The 21,548-nt window shown below is 48.4% G+C and overlaps 1 protein-coding gene across 2 annotated transcripts in view; it reads left to right on the forward strand.

Moving 5' to 3' along the window:
• SPON1 (spondin 1) overlaps window positions 1-15,635 on the forward strand; it is a 253,714-nt gene extending 238,079 nt beyond the window's left edge. Inside the window, exons 8-16 of one of the 2 annotated variants that reach the window (XM_026486763.4) lie at window positions 277-478; window positions 1,417-1,557; window positions 2,020-2,095; window positions 2,980-3,162; window positions 7,727-7,897; window positions 7,982-8,149; window positions 8,854-9,018; window positions 10,965-11,228; window positions 13,039-15,635. In XM_026486763.4, coding sequence (XP_026342548.2) covers window positions 277-478; window positions 1,417-1,557; window positions 2,020-2,095; window positions 2,980-3,162; window positions 7,727-7,897; window positions 7,982-8,149; window positions 8,854-9,018; window positions 10,965-11,228; window positions 13,039-13,202 — 1,534 coding nt within the window. In that variant the 3' untranslated portion in view covers window positions 13,203-15,635. The remainder of the gene's footprint in view (window positions 1-276; window positions 479-1,416; window positions 1,558-2,019; window positions 2,096-2,979; window positions 3,163-7,726; window positions 7,898-7,981; window positions 8,150-8,853; window positions 9,019-10,964; window positions 11,229-13,038) is intronic. The other variant, XM_057317497.1, reaches the window with a different exon arrangement.
• The last annotated feature ends 5,913 nt before the right edge of the window (window positions 15,636-21,548 follow it).

Here is a 21,548-nt window from a genome sequence, read left to right on the forward strand (position 1 = left end):
AGACTGACACGAGCCTGGCTTTCCAGAGCTCACGTGCAGTGAGAGCTGACCGTAAGCAGCTGAACCATCCACATATGGGAAACAGTAAGTGCTCCGAATGCACTGAAACTGGCCAGGGTGGTAGCAGGGGACCCTCCACATGCGGCCAGTCATGGCCAAAGGCAGAGACCCATGGCACACCAAGAATCCGCTCCTTTCTGTCCTCTCCTCCCTTAGCCAGACGACCCTCAGAGTGTGCACCCCCAGAGCCCCTAATGTGATGTGTTTGGTTTCCAGGAGAGCAGCCCCCTCAGCTGAATTTTCAGTAGACAGGACGCGCCACTTGATGTCCTTCCTGACCATGATGGGCCCCAGCCCCGACTGGAATGTGGGCCTGTCTGCCGAGGATCTGTGCACCAAGGAGTGCGGCTGGGTCCAGAAGGTGGTGCAGGACCTGATCCCCTGGGACGCCGGCACCGACAGCGGGGTGACCTATGAGGTGGGTGAGCGCCTGCAGTGGGGACGGACGACGCTTCCTGGGTACTTCCTCTTTGCCCGGCCCCGCGCTGGGGGTCTGGACATAAATGATGTGGATGAACTCACAGTGTGGTCTGGCAGGCCAGCATTGTCTCAGCCTCACGTACCATATACAGTGTGACCCACACAGTGGCCACAGAGAAGGGACCTGCTAAAGGGCAGTTCCTAGGTAAGCCAGGGAACAGCAGGAAACAGGGAAGCAAAGAGCAAGAGAAGGGGTGAGAACGGGGAACAACAGAAGTTGATATCCGTACCTCAGGCTGGGCCAGATTCTGGAGGTTTCCAGACAGACAGCCAGGTTAAGGAGTTTGGATTATGTCCTGAATGTTAAAAATTTTCAGCTATGGTCAGCACACCAACTGCACTAAAATCTGGCCATTAGAGACCAGTGGCGGGGCCATCTAGAGCAGACACTGGTAAACTATCGTTTGTGGGCCAAATCAGGCCTAACCTGACTTGTAAACAAGGTTTTCAAACCCAGCCGCCCCCAATTACATGTTGTCGGCGGCTGCTTTCTCACTACAACAGCTATTTGAGTTGTGGTAGCAGACACAGGATGGCCCACAAAGCCTTAAAATATTTACCATCTGACCCTCTACAGACTAGTTTGCCAACACATGGTCTAGTAGCAAGAGCCGGATTCAGGCCAGCCTGGGGTGACCTCTCTGAAATCTGTTCTACATCAGGATGGAATCCTGTGTACCTGGGAGTCTGAAAGTACAGGTCACCAATCTCCTTGCACGATACACAGTATGGAGAGACTTGCATAAACATCCGTAGTAGTTATAGCTGCTGTGAGGTCCCTATCCCGGCTTTGCTCTGAACCTATTACAATCAAATTGCATTTGTGGTTTGTAACCACTTTGTTTCCCACACTCTGTGTTTTTCTTCCCTCCACAGTCACCCAACAAGCCCACAATTCCCCAGGAGAAAATCCGGCCCCTGACCAGTCTGGACCATCCTCAGAGTCCTTTTTACGATCCAGAGGGTGGGTCTATCACTCAAGTGGCCAGAGTTGTCATCGAGAGAATCGCCCGGAAGGTAATGGGGTAGAGCTCACCGTGGCACGAACCTTTCCCACCAGGAGTGTAAGTAGACTGTGCCCCTTTCTGCTCTAGAATCATGGGGTCCCTTGCATATTCCAGAATGTAGAACTCCTGGACCTCCCGAGGTTTCTAAGCATGCAAATTATTCGTAAGCTATAAATGAGCAAAATAAACATAAGGGTAAGTTTCTATGCTCAACTGAATGATCTGATCCAGAAAAACAGGTTTCATTGTGAGTTCCACAGTTGATTACTAATGTCTGCCATGGGTCAGGAACTGGAAAGCTGTTGCTTTCTTGCCGTGTGTCTTTCAGTCCGATTGTAAATGTTGGCTCAGAACTCTGCCGTGGCCTGGGATTTGTACATGGGGTGGGCATCCGATTTTAGGTCCTCCTTCCTCTGTCCCCCATACATGCCATTCTTTAATGTGGGCCCTCCAAGTAAAATTCCTTTTGCAGGGGGAACAATGCAATATTGTGCCTGACAATGTCGATGATATTGTAGCAGATCTGGCTCCAGAAGAGAAAGATGAAGGTACGTAGTTGTCCTTCGTTGCAGGTAGGAAGTTAAACTGGCGATGCCTTTTGGGAAAGCAGTTTTCTAACAGGTTTGAAGAGCTGCAAAGACATCATGTCTTTTGGGTAATCCCATCTTTGAGGACTTCTGCATGGAAGATCGTCCAAAATAAGGCCAGGACTCGGCACAGAGTATAAGGGAGTTGGTGTAAGTGGGACGTCGGAATATGTGTTCACGGATCTCCGGCCTTTGCATGGGCGTCACGGTATCCCCAGCGCTCTCTGCTTGTCACACTGGCCTGTGCGGCAGGCATGGACACATCCACTCCCCAGTGAGGAAAGGGAGGCCCAGACCCTACCATGAGGAGGGAGGGGCAGAGCCAAGGCTTGAGGCTGTTTTCTCATGGGATCTAGAGCCACACCTGGGCTCTTTCTGTGGCCTGGGGCCAGCAGCTCACGTCCCCCCACAGCGTCCTACTTGTAAAATGGGGATGGTCACCACACCTGCCTCACTGAGAGTTTGTTTTAAGAATCAAAGGGGCTAAAACTTGGAAGGTTCTCGGAATGCTGTTGGTGTGTAGGAAGTGCTCCGTGAACACGGGCGGCCCTTACGAGACACCTGTGTATAGGATCACTGGGAAGATGGGGCTAGAAATGAAGAGCCCTTCACATGTTGAGGGGAAGGGACAGTAAGAGACCTTCCCTGCTTAGATATTACTGGAATGATTAAAATATAATTTTTAAAGGCAAGTGAGTAGCTGCTTCCACCCCAAGAGCACCCAGGTTCGCTGAGGCAGGTCAGGCGGCGGGGATCTTCTCATCCCCAGATGAGCTGGGGTGGGGGTGGGGCCAGCCCCAGTGGCCGCAGGCTCCCCAGGAAAACCCGTCACGTACTCGTTCCAGATGACACCCCCGAAACCTGCATCTACTCCAACTGGTCCCCGTGGTCCGCCTGCAGCTCCTCCACCTGCGACAAAGGCAAGAGGATGCGGCAGCGTATGCTGAAGGCTCAGCTGGACCTCAGCGTCCCCTGCCCCGACACCCAGGACTTCCAGCCCTGCATGGGCCCGGGCTGCAGCGAGGAAGGTGAGGGCGCGGCCCGGGGGCGCCAGGGGCTGGCAGAGGCCGGGGAGGGAGGTGCTGCCTGCCTCTGCCGGCCCCTCGTACCCGCCAGACGGTGTCCCTGCGAGGGCACCGGGACCCTGACTGTAGTGGCCGATGGGGCCCACTAGGGGAGACCCCCATCTCCAACAGTGTCTCGAGGGCTCTAAAAACCTGTATCATTCTTGAGATGATCCACCCAAGTCCCTCCGCAGCCGTGGAATCAATGTCACACGAGTCACTAAAGAGCTAGCAAACATCGTATGACAAATCACAAGTATAGTGAGCAGCCTGCTTCCGGGCCTTCGCTCCAGTCGATTTTGAAGAAACAGGTGAACAAGCAGGCCAACATTGAATCTAGAACCACTGCCCTAATTCTGTGGCCTTCACGGACTTTCCTGTCTCACTTCCGCCCGAGTCAGAGCACCCACCTCCCATGTCGGGACCGCTGGGCCTATTGCAAGAATTCCGGCTCCCTGCGACGGCGCAAAACTCCCGCTTGAGCTGTGAGCTTGCAGGGCCTCGGTCGTGATGGCTCAAGCTGCCTGCGGCGCGGAGCGCAGCACCTGCTTTCCAGGGCTCTCCCTCGCTCTCCACCTGGACAGATCTAGACCCTCTCTGAACTTCGATCTTGACTGTCTCAGGGGTGCTGTGAGGCAACAGGAAGCGCTGCAGAATTTGGGCTGGTTTATGGCGGGAAGAAAACCCCTTCCAAGCGGAGGGTAATGGAAGGAAGCTCCTTCCACTGCAGGTCATTTCCCCTCCGGCTCTTCCCCGAGGACAGTCTTAAATACCTCTCCTGGCTGTCCCCCACAGTGGTTTACTGCCGTTCATGCCTTCGGGAAGGTACTTCATAGGGGGGTGAACCCTTCCATCCCCGTGCATCCTAGATATTAATCCCCTAGCAGATACAGGATTTGCAAATATTTTCTCTCCTTCTTCGAGTTTCCTGTTCACTCTTGACAGGGTCCTTTAGTACAAGTTCTAAATTTTCATGAAATCTGGTTTGGCTCTTTCTTCGGTTGCCTGTGCCTTTGGTGTCCTGCGAAATCATTGCTAAATACAATGTCCTGAAGGTTTTGCCCTGTGTTTTCTCCTAAGAGCTTTACGGTATTAGCTGTGTTTAAGTCTTTGATCCATTTCAAGGTAATTTTTACTATGATCTTAGGTAAAAGTCTAACCTCATTTTTTCATATGTGGATATCCAAATTTCCCAGTACCACCTATTGAAAAGACTGTCCTTTCTCTTTGAATGGTCTTGGCATCCTTGTCAAATTATTTCCCATTATTTGCCCATTGATGTGAGACTTCGTTTCTAGCCTTGCTCTCTATTCTAGTCCACTGGTCTATATGTCTGTTCTTATGCCGATACCACCTGGTTTTGATTGCTGTAACTTCGTAGTAAGTTTTGAAATCAGGAATTGTGAATGCGGAAGAGTCAGGTAAGTTTTGAAATCAGGAGGAGTGGAAGCTCTGTCAGTACATACTCCGGTGGGTGGGGACCATATTCTGCCCTTCCTGCCATGATGTCTTACCGGGTCCTGGAAGACACCTGGGGCTTGTCAGCCCTGTCCCCTAACCATTATTAGACTGGACCAGAATGTTCTTGGTGGATAGTGCCTTTAGTTAGCCTTGCCTCTGGGTCTAACCCGTGGGTCCCGGCAGGGATTTCTTCCTACCCCTACCACCAGCACTGTCCCGAGGTTAAATAACCATCATAGGCATCACACGTGTGCAAGCGACAGCTGTGGACATGTGCAGGCTGGACTCACACTCGATCCTTCTTTCTCGCTTCACCTCCCAGTACCACGTACGTGCACACTCCATACAGGGCTGTTTGCATAAGCTTTCCCTCACCTTAAATCCAGATATCCTTTACCAAAAAAAGTACACTCAGATGTGCCCTTTTGTGTGAAATCTTCCCCCCAAACTCCCAGGAGTGAGTTTTCCCCCCTTCCTGCACCTCAGTTCCCTGGGCTTACCTGTGTTGTCACACTTCCCATACCTGGAATCATCGTGTCCTTCTCTTTCTGAAGTAGAACAAGACCCAGATCTTACACATCTTTTGAACTTCCGAGCGCACCATGAAGTATTCAAGGCCTTCAGTAAATCTTTATTGATACGAATACATGGATAGAGGGAAGACTTCATTGCCTTTTTTTTTAAAGAACTAAGCAGGCACGCGCGCGCACACACACACACACCCGTGTTTCCACCAGGAGTAGCACCCCCACCACTACTTGGAAACAGGACTACCAAACCATGCTGAGAGCTTTATCTTTTCCACCAGCCTCCGAAGTGTCTCCTGTATGATCACGGCCTTTGCTAACACCTCGTGATGGGGTAGCCCGAGATATCAACAGCGACGGCTGGTTATACAGCCTTCTTCCTTCTTCCTCTGTCCCCTCTTCTAGCACACACACATTCCCTCCCCACCCCACCGTTTGTTCCCCATTGTAACCAGCCTCAGTAGAGGCAATGGGAGGTCTGGGGTCACTGAGTATAATCTGCCGTTTGGGTATAAATCCATCCTGTGTCCATCCTCCAGTCCCGATGTCCGAAGGCCAGTCACAATCCTTACCCTCAGGAACCAAATTCTCATCAATTTTTCTAGACTGGGAACTGGCAGCTTTAGACCAGAACTATAACATCTCTGGTTCCTCTGAGCAAAAGAGCTTACTTACCCTGTATCTCAGAATACCTATCTTTCCAGTACTGTCCAGTAGAAGTTTCTGTGATGGGAAGTTCTGTATCTGTAGTGTCCAAAATGGTAGCCAATAATCACACGTGGCTACTGTGTACTTCTAATGTAGTTAGTGACTTAGGAAGTGAAGTTTTCATTTTATTTAATGGTCTTAGATGTAGGATACACCCTAAACCATAGAGATCTCTAACTTAAGATAGATTATGATTTATCTTAAATCTTATGTATAAGAAAACATTCTTCTAACCATCCAAGCAGCTTTCAAATGTATCGTGATGGAATAAGACATAATCCTGAGTGCCCCATGCACCTGGAAAACGGGCATGTCCTCTTCGAGAACAATCCCTGGTTTCAAGATGTATACCTTTTAAGGTCCCGTCCATCCTCAACTGCCTGACTCCCCTTGAATTCTACCCAGTTCTTTTTTTTTTTTTTTTAGGTATAATTCCAGGATATTTAACATAGTCTTATATTAGTTTCAGGTGTACAGTGCCGTGATTCAGTAATTCTGTACGTTACTCAGTGCTCATCATAAGTGTGCTTACTCCCCTTCACCTATTTCCCCCATCCCCTTCCCCTCTGGTGACCATCTGTTTCTCCATAGTTAAGAGGCAAACCAAATAAGATTTTTTTCCTTTGTGTTTGTTTCTGAAATTCCACGGTAAGTGAAATCCTCTGCGATTTGTCTGACTTTGCTTAGCACCATACTCCCGAGCTCCATCCATATCGTTGCAGCTGGCAAGGTTCCATCCTGTCTGTGGCTGAATGACAGTCCATCACACACATTTACCACACCTACATCCATTCACCAAGTGATGGATGCTTGGGTTGCTTCCATAATTTGGCTATTGTAAATAATGTTACAATTCATATAGGAGTGCATGGATCCTTTCAAATTAGTGTTTGTTTTTAATCTGGGTAAACACCCAGTAGTGTGATTATTGGATCATACGATAGTTCTATTTCCAGAACCTCCATAGTGTTTCCACAGTGGCCGCACCAGTTTGCATTCCCACCAACAGTACACGAGGGTTCCCTTTTCCTCCACATCTTTGCCAACACTTGTTTCTTGTGTTATTTTAGCCATTCTGACAGGTGTGAGGTTAATAATTCATTGTAGTTTTGATTTATATTTCCCTGATGAGTGAGGTTGGGCATCTTTTCATGTGTCTTTTGGCCATCTGTAGGTCATCTGTGGAGAAATGTCTGTTCATATCTTCTGCCCATTTGTTAATTGGATTATTTTGGGGGTGTTGTTTTATAAGTTCTTTATATATGTTGGATACTAACCTTTTATCAGAGAGGTCATTTGCAAATATTTTCTACCATTCTGTAAGTTGCCTTTTTGTTTTGCTGATTGTTTCCTTTGCTGTGCAGAAGCTTCTATTTTGATGTAGTCCCAGTTTATTTTTGCTCTTAATTCTTGCCTCAGGAGACCTATCTAGAAAAATGTTGCTATAGCGATTATCAGAAATTGCCTGTCCCCTCTTCTAGGATCTTTATGGTTTCAGGTCTCACATTTAAGTCCCTAATCCATTTTGATTTGTGTATGGTGTAAGATAGTGGTCCATTTTCATTCTTTTGCATGTAGCTGACCAGTTTTCCCAACACCATTTGTTGAAGAGACTGTCTTTTTCTCCTTCAAAGCTGCGTACTAGCACAAAAATAGACCTATAGATCAGTGGAACAGGACAGAAAACCCAGAAACAAGCCCATGATTATACGGTGAATTAATCTTGGACAGAAGAGACAAGAACATGCCATGGGAAAGCCGGCCAGTTCCTTCTCGGTCCCTGCCCTGGGCAGTTGGGCACACAGGCCACAGCGTCTGCTCATTTGTTGCAGACGGCTCTACCTGTACCATGTCCGAGTGGATCACCTGGTCACCCTGCAGCATCTCCTGTGGCATGGGCATGCGGTCCCGGGAGAGGTACGTGAAGCAGTTCCCTGAGGATGGCTCTGTGTGCACGCTGCCCACCGAGGAGACGGAGAAGTGCACGGTCAACGAGGAGTGCTGTGAGTAGGGGCGCCCAGCAAGTGCGGGGGAGGGGGGGGCGGGCAGAGGCCGCAGACACGATTCCAACAGGGCTGGCCTCCCAGCTCCCAGCAGCTGCCTGATGACCGAGTGGGGCGAGTGGGATGAGTGCAGCGCCACCTGCGGGATGGGCATGAAGAAGCGGCACCGCATGGTCAAGATGAGCCCGGCGGACGGCTCCATGTGCAAGGCCGAGACATCCCAGGCAGAGAAGTGCATGATGCCCGAGTGTCGTGAGTGGGCGTGGGGCAGGGGATGGGGTGGTGTGGAGGATCCCAGCACCCTTACTACCCTCCAGCAGCAAGACCAGAGGCTGCGCGGGTGCTGGGAGAAAATATGGCCCGCTGTCCTTGCAAGAGAAGGGCCATCAAGCAGACCCAGAGAGGGGCCCCCCTTGAGAGACATTCTGAGCAATGCTGAGATGGCAAACTGCTGGCTCTGGAAAGCATTCGCCTGCAGCTGTGTTTGATAGGACCCCAGAGTATCTTGGGGGGTGGTATAGTAACATTGGACTTGCCTGGCCCCACAAAGCATTACAACCCCAGCTCTATGCCTACTGTACATAGGCCCACACGTCAGTACACAAGCATACATACGCACACAGGTACATGGACATCCCAGGATTGCAGCAAGTGTCCAAAACTTTATTGCATGGTTCTTGGGGAATGGGTGGTGTTTCAGGCGGGGACTTGGGTATTTGTATTACTGAGTTACATCTGCTGCCCTGACCCCCAGGGGAGATGCAGGACAGTGACGAGAGCAGCAGTCTGCTGAGCTGCTTCTTGCTCCGGGGGGTCCCTTGGGTTATCTGAAGCCATCGGTCCATTTCACTTGACTCCAGGGGCCAGAGTGGAGGGACAGGGTAGGGGAGACAAGGAGGAGAGCAGAGAAAGTGAAAGGAGCCTGTTCTCAGAGGCAAACCTGGCTCTTGGCCTAGATACCATCCCCTGCTTGCTGTCCCCATGGTCTGAGTGGAGTGACTGCAGTGTGACCTGCGGGAAGGGCATGCGGACCCGCCAGCGGATGCTCAAGTCTCTGGCTGAACTCGGCGACTGTAACGAGGAGCTGGAGCAGGGGGAGAAGTGCATGCTGCCTGAGTGCCGTAAGTCCTGGGGCTGCCGGTGCCCCCCCGCCCTCCTACCAGCACTGGAAGGGGTCCTACTGCCAGGTCGTGTAGTACAGCCGTCTGCGGGGGAGAAAGAGCATGCGCTCTGGATCTGTTAGCAAAGCTACTGAACTCTCAGTCTCCTCAGGAGCAAGAGGGGATCCCACCTACGAAACACCCAAACTAAAGTTGCTATGAAGTCCAAAGAGGAGACTGGGATGGAAAACAGCACGGGCTCAAGATGCGTCATCACGTAGGGCTTGCCCTCCCCCCCTCCATGAGTGTCTGATCCAGGCGTTTTCCATGCTTTTTACTTCTAGTCCTTCTCCCTGGGACCATTTCCCCATGACCAGAGGGTGGACATTAAACCAGTGACTCCTGTACGTTTGCAGCCCTGCTAAGACAAACCGTGACAAGCTCGATTCCCAACCCCAACTCCCCACCCCCACCCATGATGAGCTGTATTTCACAAGTACTAACCTCCAAGGAGACAGAGCCCATTTTTCTGGCTAGTCTTCCAAGCGAGCTTCTCTTGTAGGAAGTAGAAAGTCAGACCCGCTTGCTAGGCTGTTTCCTGGCTTCCTCTGAAACGTACCTGGTCTTCTGTGCTCCCTCTTCCTTGTTACTACTCAGGCTGCCTGCCTGGGTGCAAGTCCCAGCTCTGTCCCTACAGGCTGCACGACCTTCCGCGGATGACTTAGCATCCCTGTCCCTCATCTGTAAAACAGCAGGACACACTTCCTAGGTTGCTCTGCACGTTAAACCACGTAACTGGTACAAAGTGTCACGCACTAGACCTGACAAAGCAGAGGCCTCACTCGATGTCCCACATTACAGTTCCTGTGCTGTTTCTGCCAGACTCAGTCATGGGTGGAGAACACCCAGACCATCAAACTAACTGAGCCTGAGGCTTTTAATAACGGAGATCGACCATGTGGTCAACCCAGTGTTCAACCCAGCTCACCAGAGTTGGGGCTCCAGAACTTCTGACCAAGATAGCTACCGCTGCAAACATAAATTCACGGGGTTCGTTGAATGGAAAAGAAAGATGAACACTTAGTGTAGGCCAGCAACTGGGCTGGATTATTTCACCTAATCCTCACATCCAAATGGGAACAATACCAGTATCCCCATTTTACAGATAAGAAAGCTGCCTGGGCTCACAGGGAGAAGGGCCCAAAACTGACCAAAATGAGTTCTTTCCTAGATCCAACCCGGATCTGCACTCTGCAAAGCCAGGGAGGGGTCCAGAATTCTTTGCCTCCTTAGGTCACATCCTGACAATCAGACTGTTGGGTGATTTCCCCTTTACATTTGTGAGCTGCCAGCTTAGTACGAAGAATTTGCTGGATCCTGTAATCCTGATAAACCATAAGATACCACTTGTTCTCACCCCTCTTCTACTGAATCTTCCATTTCTGGCTCCTATGTATTTTGCACAAACGGCCAAGTAGCAGACCCAGGATGATGTCGAACAAGAGAAGCTACAGGTCTTACTGCAAAAGTCACAATGGCCTTGGCTATTGGTCCACGGGGGTCAGCTGTGAAAGCACCAGCAAGCTGTGCCTTCCCTGGGAAAATCCAAGTCCTCGGGACTGTGGAAGGCTATTCTATGCCACCAGAGGCTGATCTGACAATATCTAGACACAGGGCAGGGCAAGAGGCTCTGAACATATCTCCCAAGTCCCCCCAAAGCGTTTTATCACGTGGGCATAGAACATGGATTAAGACCTGGACACCAGTCCTGCGCCTACTGCTTACCAACCACGCAGGCTGGATGAAGTCCGTGTGCCTCGAGTAGGGGTCTCGGTTTGTTCTCTCAATGGGATAACGGCACCTTCTGCATTTCTCACAGGCTGGTGCTGAGATGCTCAAAGTGTCAGTGGCCATATGTTGTTTCAGACAGGAATGAGATACACTCATGCCCATCTGTGTCTTGCCAGCCATTGACTGTGAGCTCACCGAGTGGTCCCAGTGGTCGGAATGTAACAAGTCCTGTGGGAAAGGCCACATGATTCGAACCCGGATGATCCAAATGGAGCCTCAGTTTGGAGGTGCACCCTGCCCAGAGACTGTGCAGCGGAAAAAGTGCCGCGTCCGGAAATGCCTGAAGAATCCATCCATCCAGAAGCTGCGCTGGAGGGAGGCCCGAGAGAGCCGGAGGAGCGAGCAGCTGAGGGAGGAGTCTGACGGCGAGCCGTTCCCAGGTACGGCTCCTAATCGGGGCACTGTCCAAGCAGGGCAGAGGGGAGTGGGTCTTGAGGAGCTGATAGGAGTTTGCAGCCCAGGCAGCAGGAAGAGTTCTTACAAAGGCACAGAAGTGCCAAAGAGCACGAGATGGTCAACGAAACAGGCAGATGGAGCAGAGCCCAAGAGAAGAGGCAGGAAACCAGACCCTAAAAAGTCCAGCGGCCTGCTGAGGATTCGAGACTTGGTTCTGCAGGAGGGTCTAAGCAAGACGGACTTAAGCAGGCCAGTGTTGAGTGGTTTGGAGGTAGTAAAAACAGAAGCACAAGGCCAGTTCTGTTTGTAGCCCAGGAAAATCTGTCCCCTACTCCAGCATTTAAAAAAAAAAAAAAGCCTGGGGGCTTCATTGTTGAATAATCCGGTCCACAGGCAAGGACTGCACTATCATTGGCAAACAGATGAAACAAGGCACTAGGAAGATCCGTGGTTCAGTGCTGGGTACAGACTGATCAGTGGGGTTTAGATTCCCTGGAGTGGGTGAGGAAGGTACCGTGTAAAACTGAAGGTTAATGGGTATGCTGAGTTTCTATTTTAAAAGACACAGCTCAAATTACCCCTTTTCCTCTTAAGACATTTCACCTCCACCTAGGACAATGAGAAAAACGCAGCTATGAAGAGCTCCCTGATAGCTCACTACCTGTCTGTTAAGGAGCCGCGCACATATCAGTGTTGTCTGTTGGTCAGTAGTCAGTCAGCCACTCAACAAACGTTCATTAAGCCCAACTATGTGCCAGGCAGGCGCCGGGCCGTGGTCTTCTCCGTGAAACTCAGCATAGTATCGGCTGAACAAGAGTAACAGAGGGCCATGGAAGAATTTTTTAAAAAGATCTAACCTAACCTCTGAAGTCAGAGAAGGTGTTTTTGTTTGTTTTAGCGAGAGCCAGAGCAAGATTGAGCACGTGAGAGCACATGCACGAGCAATTGGGAAGGGGGGGGCGCGGGTTGCAGCAGCGCAGACTCCCTGCTGAGTGCAGAGGCCGGGGGTCAATCTCATGACCCTGAGATCATGACCTGAGCTGAAAGCAAGAGTCAGACACTTAACAGACTGAGCTACCCAGGCCCCCAAGGAAACTTTCTTTAGGGCAGGCGTATTTATCTGTGATGGGGAAATAATTATACCCGAGTTTACCTGGCATTTAGAAGGCCAGGTACAAGGGGAGCAAAGCACTAGGAGAAAGTGGTTAATTGCTCAAGCAGTTACCTGCAGCCACCAGCCATCCCATACTACTACTAGGATTCTGTGGGTCAGTGACTTGGGCTGGCTCAGCCGGCTGCTCTTCTGAGGTCTCGCTGAGAACCACATGGCTCCTGTCAGCTGGAGGCTCAACCAGAGCTGGAAGGGCGACACCGGCCTCCCATGCACTTCTGGGGCCTCTGCAGGGCTGGCTGGAGCCTCTCCCCACATGGTCTCTCCAGCAGTCTCGTCAGGCTTGCTTACGTGGGGGGAGGTAAGTGTTCCCAGCAGCTTTTTTTCAAGCCCTATTTGCTCATGTCCCATTGGCCAAAGCAAATCCTACAGCCCAGCCCCGATTCTGGAAGTGGAGATGGGGACTCCTTCCCCTTGATGGGAAAGGCTGCAAAGCATTTACGGTCCTTTCTGGCTCTGCCACAGAAGGGCTGACGGTCCCTAATAAGGACTCCAGCCATTGTTTAACTCAACCCATCATTTCATTCAAGAGCAGGGAAGCCCAGACCCCTCAATTGACAGCTGGAGTTCAGCCGGAGCCTCCCAGTTTCTGCCGCCCTAACCGGGCTTTCCCCTGCTCCCAGGCTGCAGGATGCGCCCCTGGACAGCCTGGTCGGAATGCACCAACCTGTGCGGCGGCGGGATCCAGGAACGCTACATGACTGTCAAGAAGAGGTTCAAAAGCTCCCAGTTTAGCAGCTGCAAGGACAAGAAGGAGATCAGAGCGTGCAACGTGCACCCTTGTTAACAAGGGTCTAAGTGTTCCAGGGCTGCACCCTAGATCTGCAGTCGCCAATGGCTGGAGTGTCTGTCTGCTTGTTGTTTAAGGCAATTTCAATCGTATACACTAGTTTTCATTTCTGCAGTCCGGTTCGCCCAGTAGCCTTGTGGAGGCCGGGACATCCTTTCTGTCCACGGCTCGGTAGGCACAGGCTACGTGCCCCCCCCCAGCTGGCCCCGCTCCAGCACAGCAGGGAGAAGCGTCAGCCACCCTGTCCCAGACGGAAATGTGTCCCTCTGGAGCACCCCCCCGGGCGGCAGACAGAAGCCTGGCCGCCTCCACAGGGACAGGCCGCGGGGTCTGGAAGTGCTCCCCTGCCTCGGTCTCGGGGTACAGCAGGGAGGAAACAGTCCTGCTCAGATGGAGAGCGCAGACTCCCCTCATTCTTGCCTTCGGCCTGCTTGCTCGTAGGAACCTCTTGTTTGCCCGTGTCCTTTCAGTTAGTGGAACTTTAGGTCCTTTGTGGAGTCTCCTCATGGGGGAAACAGAGCTGGTAGACGTGAAGAGCACGGATACAGGGTGGCTTTTCTTTCGGAAATTCTGAAGCTCTGAATACATTTAGCTCCCCTCCTACTAGTGGGTCCTGGTATCGCAGAGAAAGGACATGCTGGCTGCTTTACTGGAACGTAAAGTTGCCAGTTCTTCCACCTGAGGTAAAAGGTACTAAGTCTAGAAAGTATTTTTCCCTAAGTTGGTTGTTTTGTTGCCACAATTCTCCTGGGAAGCCAGCCTTATAAACCTTCTGACATCACCTCCTCACTGGAACCAGGCCAAGGCAGCAAAACTGGCCTCTCTAGTAGTCCCGAACCTGCACTTTTAAAATCTTCTGACGCACATCTAGACTTTTACACTTTCAAACCAGTTTTACCAAGAAAACATCGTTGAGCTGTACGTCTGCCCGCATCCCACCAAGCCACTGCTTGAACAAAAACAGTATCTATACTTTAAAGGGCTTCGTTTTTGTTGTTTTTTAAATCATGAAGTTTTATATGTAGAGAGAAAAAGTGTTTCAGAGACCAAGCAAAACAGAAATCGAGGAAGAAAGGAATATCATAGAATCAGGCTGGGTAGGAAAAGCTGGGGGAAAGCCCACCTTTACCTGGGGTCCTCCAAGGCCATGGTTTTCCATCCCCTTCCAAACACTCGTAAGCATCAAATTCAGGGATTCTGACTACCAAGAATTTGTGTAAGAAGACATTTTACTGAGCTGAGTACAGTTTTTACTCATTCAATTATTTTAACTTTTGTTTCTGTTGCAGGTTTTTATTACGCTTAATCCAAATATGTATCATGGATGAGATACATGTTTTGAACACACTACTTTAAGAATTTGCATTAAACATATCACAATATTTCCAAACACAACATCCATATGATATAGCCCTGAATCTTCAATAAAAAACGCATTTGGGTCTGTCTTCCGTGTTTTTAAACTAACTAAGCGTTCAGAAGGTTGGGCTTTTTTCAGTTATCCACCTGAATCATATTCGGGAATAGAGATGGTTTTTGCTCCCTCATTTGAGAGGGACCATTATTACCACATCCCCAAGTCTTCTGGAACTTTTAGTTGTTTCCAATATTATTTTTGTAATCCTTAAATGAATTGCTATCTTGCCCCACAAAGAAGCATAATATAAAGAAAGGAGGTTTAATTTGGACAAAGTCTTGATACAGAATCTGCCCACTTGGGCAGCCGTATTCTTGGCCATCTAGAAGCATGCTTGTTCTCACCCCATGAAGATCAAAGTTCCTCAAGTCAGTGATTCCTAAATAAGTCTAAGGACAAGCCGCCCTGGGTCTCAGTTCTTATCAGGTCTCTATGGGATACATTTTAAATCCTGATTGTGGACACTTAAAACCAGGTAACTGGTTAACGGCGGAGAATGGGGAACCTGTTTCTTATTACAGAAGTGTTCATGTCTTTTGCAAGGGGGAATTTATAAGAAGCATCAAATCTCTTTCTTACCAAAGTCTTGGGGTAGGTAGTTTATAGTTTTCCTGGCTAACCCATCCTTTTGAAAATACTTTTTTTTTTTTACTACAAAAATGGAATTTGTTTCAGCTTCCACTTGAGATAATAGACCACAAGACACGCAGGAAGAGCCGCCCCATAAGGAGGAGCTACACTTCTGTGTAATTTTATCACTGCCAAACCAGCTGTAACCGATTTACACCCACATTTTAAGAGGACAGTAAGTTCAGAGATCTATTCCCCAAGCAGACCATGGTCACTCACCTGCCACCTTCCTTGCCACTGTGTTAATTGAAGGAGATCTGTTGTAGCAAAAGAGAATAAAGCCTGGGCTTCTTCAGACCCAGAACTGAAAAAAAATGAAAGATTTCATGCTGTGTTTGTAATTTAAACTTTGTGTATTAAACAGGTCTTAGGCATACTCAAAAGTCTGTATACTTCTTATGGGAACTAAGAGGACATTACACATTCTCACAGGACTACAATTCTCCAGAAACTTAGTCCAGGTTCAATCTGTAGCTAAAATGTCAATACACAATAATTCTCTGCATCAAATGATCTCTGTGACCTATCAGCCTACATGTTTCAGGAACAGATTAAAGGAGCTCAATATTATAGTGTACCACGACCGCACAGTTAGTCCCCTTTTCCCCCCAGAGTTAAATATTTACACCCTAAAGAAATGGACACTACTGTCCAAATGAGAGTAAAACATACACGTTTAATACCTAATTACAACACAGAATCAAAGAGGACACATTCATTCCACTCTTTGGTTATTTGGTGCTATAAATTTTAATACAATGATTGATTTTACTCCTCATATTGCCCAAAAGTAGGGAGAATGAGGGAAATAAATTAGTCCCTTTTGAAAATGAATGAGATGCTGTAAAACTATAAATAGCAACTGAATGCTAATGAGCATGAAGATAATTCTTCACTTTGAATCCTTTGAAATCTATGAGCAAGAGATCTGTACTAAAATGTCAAATTTAAATAATGGCGTCCCTGCTTTAGATCCCCGTGGGTTTGGAAGGCTTTACACACTCGGTGGGGGAGAGAAGCAGAAGTCCTACCGTGGCTGAGCACAGGGAACCTGCGTTCAAGCCACTGTGGTCGTCCTGAGACGACCTGAGGAGCCACGAGAGCGGGGGGCCAGGGACTTGCCCTTTTCTGAAAAGGCTCAGGCTCTGACACAGCCCTCTTACACCAAAGGACTTCTCTGCCCGGCCTCCCCAGTTTAGCCAGCTCTAGCCTGAGAACGAGTCGCGACGGCACACTGACGGAGTCATCGCTGGACGCCAGTTTCACCCCACCAGCCCCCACGTCTTCAGAAACCAGTAAAGGCCCACTCTGTGTTGAAGCTGGCCTGACTCGCAAACGTTTACCGTCACCTATAACTGAAAACGTCCGGAGAAAATATACATGCGATACTTTTAACCCGGCTCTCATCAGACCAAAATGCAATTTCAGATTTTTCACTTAACATTTATGGTGTTGAACGTAAGACAGCATTCATTAACATTTTCTCATATTGCTCTAAATTCTCATGAAATTCAGAATACGTTCTTAACCACTTCCTGGCTTTAGAACTGACTGGTAATAGTTCTCATATTCTAGGATTTCTCATTATAGTGAACGGTTCTCATATTCTAACTGTTACGTGTTTGAACAGTTTTCCTTTCCTTCAAATAATTTCAAGTATTAGCAGAAGGGAAAAGGGCAAACATCTTTTTCGAGACTACTGACTGCTTTACAACACTGAACGTTTATGAAAGTAGACTCTGTGAAAAGAAAAAAAAAAAGTAGAGTCTGTATTTTTAGGAGGCAAGCAGCTCCTACTGTGCTCTTCCCCCGGGACGCCCGAGCCTGTCTGGGAAGCCAGAGGGGGCGCCTGTGAAAAACACCCCATCTGCGGCCGCTCACCCACGACGTCAGCGCTACGCAGAGACCGGCCGCCTGCGAACGTCCTCCGTCACATTCTACAACGAGATACGAAACCGGGAAACGAGCGTTCAGAAACTTCTACGGTAATTTGACATTGCCACCATATCCGAGAGTATGATTATTTTTCTAATAGTTGGGTTTTTTTAATTACATTTAGCAAAAATATCGTTCCCCAGCAGAGGAGAGGAACAATTTCTCAAACTGGCTGTTCACCTGCGACAGTCTGAGGCGTGCAGCACTGCGCGCCACTCTCACTCCCCAGGCAGAAAGCGATGCCAGCCTGCAAACCGCCAGCCTCCGAACGTCTCCAAAGCATCCGTGTCTACACGGCAATACCTACTTCCGGATCTGTGTACCCACTTATCTAGATTAAGTACCGCGCCTTGGCTCTTCCTATTCCTCTAACATCCGACCCTGTGCGAGCACGGTAATTGCCCCATCACCCTCTGATTTTGCCACAGAATTTCTCAGAATGGTAGCCCGCATGTCCTCCACTTCCTTGCCCTCCAATCACACCACAACCCACTATGATCTGGTTCCCACAACCAGACGACACAAAACTTTCGAAGTCATCAGCAACATCTCACAATCACTGCTGCCTTAGTCCCCACCACCCCCCACCCCAATCTTCGTGCAGCACTCACAGCTGCTGACCACCCCTTGGCTTCTTTGACAATAGTCTCCTGGTTCCCTCCAGTTTCTGGCTGTTTCTCTTAGCTTTCTGCTGCCTTTTAATGTTTTATCCCCAAATGATCGTCTTCCCAAAAAATTTTACCCTTGGATCTTCTCTCAGATGAACTCTTTCTACTTCAATCCACTCCCACCTCCTCAATCACCAGCTCAAAATAGATAAATTCCCAACCTGCACTCGCAGTCCTGGCCTCTTCTTTGGAGCTCCAATCCCCATCCCCAAATGCCTCCTGGACTCACCCTGCATGTAACTGCCACGATCACCATGTATTTCTACCACCAGAGTTGCCTGTGTGCCCTGCTCATTCATCAGATGGTTTTTCTGCACATGCCAGGCAATGTGGGTAAAGCACCAAACATAGCAGACGTGCTTCTGCCCTCACAGGGCCTATGACACTCAAGTATAGATCAGATGAGACAAAGTCATCACAGATGCCTACGTGTCCCTAAGTAAATACAGGGCGATGTGGTGTTACAGGGAGCTGGTCAGAGAGGGCTCTCTGAGCAGGTGGCATCTGAATTAAAAGCAAAAGGATGAACACCTCATTGGAAGAGTCAAGTGAATCAACGGTCTGGCAAACACGGGCATGCTACGGGGTCTAAGAAAGCACATCAGCCTGAGTGTGCGAAGCAAGGAGAGGACAGATCCTGCAAGGGGCCTGCTTTGTACACTACGGGAAGGAATCTGGATATTAGTCCAAGTGCACTGAGGTGAGGACAGATTTTAAGCAGCAGTGTAACATTTAATTTATGGCCTAAAAAAGATCCCTTTAGCTGTATTTACAGAACAGCTTTGGGGGGGCAAAATGCAAATAAAAAGACTACTTCAAAAGCCATTGCGATAACATGGGTGGCAGAACAAACTGGAAAGAGACAGATTCCATGACTCCAGTAACCTCTTACCTGACCGCCCTTCCTCAAAGCCGCACTGCTCTGTCATCCATACCACTAGATTAGATCCAGGCACTCCCTGTTCAGAATCCTTGGCAGTTCCCCACTACATACAGAAGGGCCATCCTATTTAAAGCTCTCCACAACCCCAGCCCAGTCTACTTTATCATTATTTTTCCCCATTGCACTTAAAATCCTTTTAGATTAAGGTTCCAATCCCAGAATACTCCTATATTCTGCCAACTCTGTGTCTTTGCCCAGGCTTTTCCCCAGCCTTCCTTCCTACCACCTTTCCCCTCGCCTCCTCCCCAGCGGAGATCCCACCAATCCATCCAGCTCTGGCTAAAGCACCACTCCTAATTAAGCAGCTCCCTCAGATCTTCACGAAGGAACCCATAACACCTGCAGGACCGGACGGCTCTGTGAACGCTTCTCACTCTTGCTTTAACTACAGCCCTGGCATTTGTCTTCTCGCTCACAGTCTTCCTCCACTAGGTATCGAAGTCTGTAGGAAGGAAATGCTCCACGTTTACCCATTTTCCAGAACACCTAATGAAGTCTTGCAGAAAGACATCTGTTCAAATTAAAATGCCTTTTTTCTAAAAAGCTCCTTGAGGCTTTTTATATGCAGTTACTGGTAAAATACTCTTAAGTGGTCAAGTGATATTGAAAGTAACCACTTAATCACCATCTCGTCCTATTATCTGCAGCTGTTTAATGGGGTCATTTATGTGCAGGAATGGGAAAAGAAATAAATTAAAACTAGTGATGAAAAGTCAGAAGAGGAACAAGATAGACCTGATATATATAGAACCTTGTTATAGCAAAATTTTTTTAGTATTTATTTATTCATGAGAAACAGAATTTATAGCAAATTTTAAAGTCAAATGATATAGGGACCAATTTATATGATAGAACTTCGATGCCCCAAATTTAGAGGAATCATCAATGTAAGATGTATGTTAATAAGGCATAAAGCCCAACCCTAAACAGATAATATAGACAGAAAATTCCTAGGACAGAAATTCATGACTCTCGATTCAGGAAATACTGTTTGAAAGAATTTTCACATGTATAAAGAGAAAAGCTCCTACAGCTGAGAATGTGATCTCGAATGCTACATGTGCTACCGAGCAGGACTGGCAAGCCGTGGCCCACGGATCAAATCCAACCTGCCATCTGCTTTTGTACAGAATAGTTTTTACAATTTCAAATGAATTTTTTTTAAATTCAAAAGAAGATTAATATTTCATGACATGTAAATGGTATGAAATCAGGGGCGCCTGGGTGGCACAGCGGTTAAGCGCCTGCCTTCGGCTCAGGGCGTGATCCCAGCATTCTGGGATTGAGCCCCACATCAGGCTCCTCCGTTATGAGCCTGCTTCTTCCTCTCCCACTCCCCCTGCTTGTGTTCCCTCTCTCGCTGGCTGTCTCTATCTCTGTCAAATAAATAACTAAAATCTTTAAAAAAAAAAATGGTATGAAATCAAATTTCAGTGTCCCCACATAAAGTTTTATTGGAACACAGCCACATTCGTTCATTTATACACTGTTTATGGCTGCTTTGGTGCTACAATGGCAAAGCTGAGTAGCTGGGACAGAGACCGTAAAACCCACAAAACCCAAGGTGATATTTATATTTACCATATGGTTCATTACAAAAAAAAAAAAAAGCCAATCCCCCAACTATAGAGAAAAAAAAATGGTCACACAGACAAGGACTATTCATGTCACAAGACTGGCCATTCTTTGTTTAAAAAAAAAAAAAAAAAAGATTTCAAGTCATAAATTAAGAGGGCTACAAGGCACCTCTGATTGTGTGATAGGTATCAAATGGGAGAGACTTCAGCTTCCAACAGAGAAGTAGCAGGAACCAGATTTACCTTCTTACCCTAGACAACCAGAAAATTGGAGTTAATGTGTGAAACACCTATTTTCAACCATTATACACCAGACAGCACAGGACTACCATCCCTGATGGAAGAGAAACAAAAAGGTAAGCCTTAAGATTGCCCTGACTTTCTGCTGAGAGGCACATTCCAGATTGCAGAGCAGATGGGGGATTCCAAGCAGGGCATAAATGTTTCCCTAAGCTGAAAAGACAGACACTGGAGATCTGTCCCAGACACCGGGAGTTTGAGGCAGCTGAAAGTTGCAGGACAAAGTTCTGGAGGGGAGAGAGCTACACAGAAAAAAAGAACAAAAATATGCACAGGGTCAGCAAGTCTTCGCTGGGTACTAACATATGCATGCATGCGAAGTACAGGATGAAACTCTGGAAGTTGTGCAAAGGGTGGTCCAGGAGCTGTGGAGAGAACGGCTCCCCAGAGCTCGCAGGGGCTGGGAACTGTTTGGTTCCCATTAGCCAAACTGGAGAGTCCTCACTGGTTACACAGGGTATTCAGTAGAGACACTAAGAGCCTCGCACCTTAGTAGAGCTGAACCATCCTGGGGGTTGGGGGGTGGGAAAGGTACTTGAGACTGTGTAAAGTTTAAAAGCAAGCCTTGAGGGGCGCCTGGGTGGCACAGCGGTTAAGCGTCTGCCTTCGGCTCAGGGCGTGATCCCGGTGTTATGGGATCGAGCCCCACATCAGGCTCCTCTGCTGTGAGCCTGCTTCTTCCTCTCCCACTCCCCCTGCTTGTGTTCCCTCTCTCGCTGGCTGTCTCTATCTCTGTCGAATAAATAAATAAAATCTTTTAAAAAATAAAATAAAATAAAATAAAATAAAATAAAATAAAATAAAATAAAATAAAATAAAATAAATAAAAGCAAGCCTTGAAAGGATTAAACTGAACTACAAGTAAATTAACTA

Source organism: Ursus arctos, unplaced genomic scaffold (assembly GCF_023065955.2).
Source record: "Ursus arctos isolate Adak ecotype North America unplaced genomic scaffold, UrsArc2.0 scaffold_23, whole genome shotgun sequence".
Lineage (NCBI taxonomy): Eukaryota > Metazoa > Chordata > Mammalia > Carnivora > Ursidae > Ursus > Ursus arctos.